General features: G+C 41.2%; 1 protein-coding gene across 1 annotated transcript; it reads right to left on the reverse strand.

Annotated features, from left to right (window-relative positions):
• Positions 1 to 695: 695 nt before the first annotated feature.
• On the reverse strand, positions 696 to 5,455 carry LOC131435898 (membrane-associated protein Hem). The gene is made up of 3 exons (XM_058604166.1): positions 5,349 to 5,455; positions 3,304 to 4,678; positions 696 to 3,246 (listed from the first exon to the last, which is right to left on the reverse strand). The coding sequence occupies exons 2-3, from the start codon at positions 4,651 to 4,653 to the stop codon at positions 1,228 to 1,230; spliced, it is 3,369 nt and encodes a 1,122-aa protein (XP_058460149.1). The 5' UTR covers positions 4,654 to 4,678; positions 5,349 to 5,455; the 3' UTR covers positions 696 to 1,227.
• Positions 5,456 to 6,000: the final 545 nt, after the last annotated feature.

A 6,000-nucleotide genomic window follows, 5' to 3' on the forward strand; every position in this document is an offset into this window, starting at 1 on the left:
GTCAGTCGATGTTGAACAATCGTTCGCATTACACGCGAATAATTCCATAGGGTTCGGAAAAAAATCCACAGAGAAAATACGCTAGAAAGTATTTTCAAACTCAGTTTACAAGTTTTGCTATGGTAGCATTATTTTTTCCACTCGCCGCCTCGTGCGCTGTCGTCGCCGGCCACTAAACCACGCCCCCGTGCACGGTCCCTATAGGTCCTAGCCAGCATAAAAAACTGCTAGTAGAACTGGTTAAGTACAGGCAGACCCTGTCAGCTTGCAGCGAAATCAATCTTCAGTTCAGCAACGCCATCGCACGGCATCCTATTCAACATATCATGTCAATTGTATGGGTGCGCAGTGCTGCTATTTTGGCGTGCACGAATTTGACATTTCTCTCGCCTACTTCTATGCACGAGATTCTATGCGAACTCGCCTGAGGGCGCCATGCTCGCAAAAAGGATGTTAGCAATGATTTGCTCGGGAAATATGAGAGCTGGATATCTTGTTAATATGATGTCTTTAGTGCAGGTAAGAATTCGAGAAAGATGTGGACCACAGAATCCAAATTATAGCTACAGAAATAAATTGTAGCGAAATTATTAGATCGAGAATAGACGGGGGCGACACTTTTTTTTTCGAAATGTTTTTTTTTCAATTTCCGAGTTTTAAGTCGTTAGGTAAGCTAATAAAAACACTGGAGCACGTTCATTACATGGTGTTTATTTTCATACTTCTTCGAAATATTGCCGTTTATGAATGACGTGACGTATCGCTTCGAATATCATTGGTGTATTTCAATTATTCAAAGCTTTTATCATTTGTAAGAGATTATTCTAAAATATATAATTTTCGTAGCTTGCAAATTATTATCAGACTAATTTATTTGTTAATTACAAACGAATGTTCTGAGCATCAATGTTGTGCTTTATCAGATAATATATACGCTGTTTGGATACAAGAGCAAGAAATGCAGGAAGTTTGAAATAATTCTACGATTTGTATAAATTCGTAGCTTACAAGAAATTAATGTATCCAATAAATGCTAGATATTTATACTAACGTTAGAATGGTTAGGAATAAACCGGAGCAGGATCCTAGTTATTTTATTATCCTAGTTCTGTTGCACAATACACACTTTACTGTACAGTACAGTCGATGATAGATTAGTTGTACGATGAAACATAGAAATTGTCAGCGCATGTACGAAACATTCCAATGTGTGATTTGATTTATAGCTTAGTGCATCAGCATCTGCTCTTGTTTGTACACAGCGTGATACGCATTTCGAATAAGTGCGTACGGAAAGCACGATTCGAGCAGATCCATTGTCAGAAACGGTGATTCCTGCACGATTTGATCCAGTAGGAGGTATATGGATTCGCGGTTTTTTATCGCTTCTTTGTCGGATTCTTGCCCAAGCCGTAACAACGAAGAGCTGGCCAACGCAAGAAATTCTTTCATTCGGTCCTCGATATCATTCTGCCCGCAGATTGTAAACATTGCACCAAAAATATTGTTTATTGCAACTGCCATGCAGTGCGTATTGTTGGTGTGCGCCTCCAACGACGCTCGATAGAAAGAGTTTTCGTTTTTGGCTAGCTTTGGGATAGAAACGGCAACGAACACCATAAGCAAACAGACAATTAAATGTTCGCCTTCGTCCAGTTCGGGTTTCTGGGCTTTGAGAGCATTCGACAGTGCCGGATCAACTCGACATTTCAGCCCAGCAGCCGAGGCCATCTCCGAAACGGTCTTAAGAGGATCTCCACCGGGAACGTGTTCCTGGAAATCCTTGACGGAAGAGAGCAAAAATGGAATGCGCTGATCAAGCACGTCAACAAGTGCCTCCTGTGCCAACTGTCGAAAACTCAGTATCACTCCGATGATGGTCATTCGTTGTAACACGTTATCCACTTGCTGAAGTCGTTTGAATTGTTCTTTCATAATTTCTGGCTTGTCGAAATTACTTCGCAATATAATCAACACCTCTTTATTCAGGGCAACCATCCGCTTTAACTCCTGCACTTGATTGGCGATGTGCCACATCAGAGACTCATTCAAGAGCTTGATACCATACGGACCGATAAGTTCAGCCAAAGCACGAAGCTCGTTGAAGTCGGAAAACTCCTCCGGATTGAAGGGAATGCATCCCTCTGGTGTTATGCTTACGAAGGCCTTTTGGTTTAACGAAAAAACAATATTCCCACCGCTCACTTTGCGAAGTAGTACATCTGAATACCAGGTGTTATAATGGGCTGCAATTGTTTTTTCACCGTGGCTATCCTGCGCCTGTGTTTGCTGCAGAAGACAATTGTTGAAAACTCTTGTGATGTCGATGTGAACATAGTTTTCAACAGTTTGCAGCACATTCATGTAGGCCCGTACGGATGCTAACAGTTCCGAGGGTTTCGCTATTTCCATGGTGTCCGGATTGTACATCACCATCCCAACAAGGGCTCTCGAGAAACGTGTTTCCAGATGCTGACAGACATACTCCCGCGGAGCGAATGCGTATTCCCAAACATTGACGGTGGGACAATAGTTGATGGCATAGCAAAGTTCCGTCAGTGCCATGTGCAACTTGTCCATAGTCGTTAATTCCTCACGAGTTTTTCGGTAACTTTCGTCGCCTGGTCTTTTGATGTCATCCATGTGTTTCTTATTTTTGTCTTTCTTCTTTCGGTTAGCTGCTGCCGATAGAATTTTGGCACAATGCTTTGGAAGCAACGCGTCCGCCATCATACACTGCTCATCGCAAATTGTTGTGATGATATTTTTTGCCTCTTTGGCCATTTCATCTAAAAACATGTTCACCACCGACAGCGAACGTTCCCTGATGTGGTGGCGCTCTTCCGGACACATCTCATGGGTACAGTTCTGAAAATGACTGCAAATCAATGGAAACGCTATGATGTATCGATTCTGAGCCGGAAACTCCAAGCACATATGAAACTGATCTTCAAACATTTTATTGTAGAAACAGAATATCGATAGATCCGAGGTTTCCACTAGGATCTCGTCCAGGTTGTCTACCATTTTAGTATGGAACACCATCGAGTCCAACAGTCGGGCTAGATCTGGATAGTCAACAATACGAATGGCGGATTTGGCGCTCATGAACGTTTGCAATCGGAACCAATCGATGCGAAAAGCACGGAAATCAAACGTTTCATTGTCCTCTACTTGTTTGACGGTCAGTGATGCTGCTGTGTTGTACAAGGCAGATAGAATGATGCTTTCGTCTTCCGGGCAAACCTAGACGAGGAAAATTTAGGTAGTACCTTTTAGTTACGTTTTACCGCGTAAACTTACCTGCAATTGTTGCATCTTGAAATTCAAATCAATAGCATCATATCCCGATAAATACTGCACATAATACCGCTGCATTACCTGACTGTATTTTCTCACCAGGGCCCGTAGCTCCTCCATGTGGAACAGTAACTCTGGCAATTGTCGATCCACTAGGTCTTCTGTGGATTTCCCTTTGCTCTTCACTACCGGAGGATTGTCATTATGACGAAGCAACCATAGAATCTCATCTCTGGCGTAACACAATCCAATAAAAATCAACAGCGCTTTGGGACCCAACAAACCCGGTTGGTCAGTCATAATAAGAGCTAGTTCTTTGAGAGCTGTCCGCAGAAACTTTCGTCTTTCCCGATGAAGTAGACCAGCCTTTTGAACGGCTTGGTTGTAGCATTCTTTCACTTCGGATATACGTTTTCCGTATCCTTTCATCCCTTCAAAGGTGTTTTGAATATATTGGTGGATGTAGATTACTTCATCGCGAAACAGGGCCACTACCCAACTGGAATCGAGGGCTGATATCCACATTGAAGTTATAAGATCCTGGTGTCCAAGTAACTGATGGTTCAGCATTAGCCCAAAAATAACCCAACGATCGAGCGTTTCCAGAGAAACGTACTCACACGACATGGTGTCGGTCTTGGCCGCTTTCAATAGGGTTGCTGGGGTGCCAACCAGACTGAGAAGTTGCAGCTCCCGCCATTTTTCAGCGCTTAGGTTTCGCATTGGATATACTTTCGTCAGAGAAGTTATCGCACCGGACAGCAATCGTTGATGTGGAATAAACTCATCAGCCAATTTTTTCACCGGAACATCGTAATCAATAATCATCTGACCCAGCCGAGGAAAGCTTTGATCGCTCTGTTGGTGTTGCATTTCGTAGGCAGCATTGAACAGGCCCAGAACTGCTTTACGATCTTCAACTCTAGACAGAAGGATCATCAGCGAAACGTAGGTTGTCACAAGATCTAGGTAGTTTTTACTGAGCTCGAAGTTGAGGGTAATATCCAGATGAATCTGCAAAGCATCCATCGTGGTAAGGATTTCGCACACATTGTCCTTAAAATCCAGTAAATCCACAAATGTATAATAATACAGAGAAAGCGATTTGATAATCTCCGTTTTGATGTTGGTGATTGCGGCTAAGCCTTTAACATCGATGTTGGGAAATCGTTTGACGATGAATTTGATTGACGATTCCAGGGATTTCTCCGACAAGAATCCCGGTTTCGATTTCGTGTCACCGCAGGCTTTCTTTATGTTATATATTCGAGTCAAAATACCCACTCCTCGATCATTTAGAATGATAAGTTTTTCGGAAATCTTCTGTTGATTCGGATTCAACTGACGAGCCATTGCCGAATTTTTGGGGAAATGATCGCTGTGGAGAATGAATAGAAAATGATTTAGTCAATTAAATTTCATTAGACTAATTTAGCCTATTTACAAGTTTAAGCAGCTAACATATTGAAAAAAAAAATGAGTTTGTTAGATTAATCAGAGCATTGTTTTTTTCTGCTTCGATAGAAAGCATTCCGCCGTTCATGATGTATCATTCATCACTCGAACGTATATTATCTCCGTTCGGTCAGTCAAAGCAAACGTCTCAAAACTACGCAATGTTTGTTTGCTACCACTATGGATGTGTTTTCGTGTCTGATGCAGAAACGACGAAAAGCAAATAAAAAAAATAAGCTAATGAAACGCTGTCTACCGTCTACGACTCTGGCCCAGTCAAGTGTGCTAAACAAGTCATTCTAACGGGAAATGTGTTCTCCCCTCGGTACATTGTTAATGAAAGCATACATCACTGTACTGTTTCAGAACAAGCGAATAAACATTAAACGAAGATCTGCCTGACAAAATCATTTGCGGTGTAATGTACCAAAGAGGTGAACTGTCTGATCCACCCTCAAATTATAGAGAAAAAAAATGCAATCAAAAAATGGGCGAGCCGTGTTCGTCTGGAGCACAATCACTTTAGTTTCATTCATTACGGCAAAACAAGGCACATTTAGAACCGACCTTCACTATCACCAGATGCTACTAACCTTTGCGAATGAAATTATGCACTTTCCGAATAATGATACTTTATTTTGCAGGCACAAAATTAAATTTTATCAAGAAATTTTAAGGATTCCATGACGAATGAATCGAGAAAGCAAATAGAAATGTCAAACTTTATTAGTATGGGTGTGGTCCGAAAGCAGCAGAAATGTTGGCGTTATATGCGTTACTGTTTAGTGGCTCAATTTTTGCTGTCTTCAGTGCCATCTGTTGCACATACAAATTAACTTTACGTATTTATGAAACCGCCTGAATGCGGTGTGTGTTTAATAAGTTGAATATAACGAACGCTTGGTGTGTGGCGACGCGTATGAATGATTATAAGTGCATGGATATCTTCCTAAGTAAACTTTCGATCACCAATGATCTAAATTATATAGTTTTACCTACTATAATCGATTAGTAGAAATATTTTCAAGCAGTGGGTGTAACGATACAAGAAAAAACTGTTCGAAATTGTTTGAGCTGTAGATGTTCAAAGTCTGAGCGCTGTTTGCATGGTTATAGATTCCGTATTTTAAATTCGCGCTCCTATGTAGAAAACTAAAATGTAGTCATACGTCAAAAATTCCGTATCTTCAAGCGTGAAGAGAACTTTGTTCAAAATTATAGTAAACATAAGCACATTTTATATGA

Source organism: Malaya genurostris, chromosome 3 (genome assembly GCF_030247185.1).
Source record: "Malaya genurostris strain Urasoe2022 chromosome 3, Malgen_1.1, whole genome shotgun sequence".
NCBI lineage: Eukaryota > Metazoa > Arthropoda > Insecta > Diptera > Culicidae > Malaya > Malaya genurostris.

Bases quoted from the DNA above. Each gene is read 5' to 3' on its own strand.
- LOC131435898 (XM_058604166.1), bottom strand. From the start codon at position 4,653: ATGGCTCGTCAGTTGAATCCGAATCAACAGAAGATTTCCGAAAAACTT. The intron at 3,247-3,303 runs GTAAGTTTACGC...TTCCTCGTCTAG, and splicing joins TCAAGATGCAACAATTGCAG to GTTTGCCCGGAAGACGAAAG.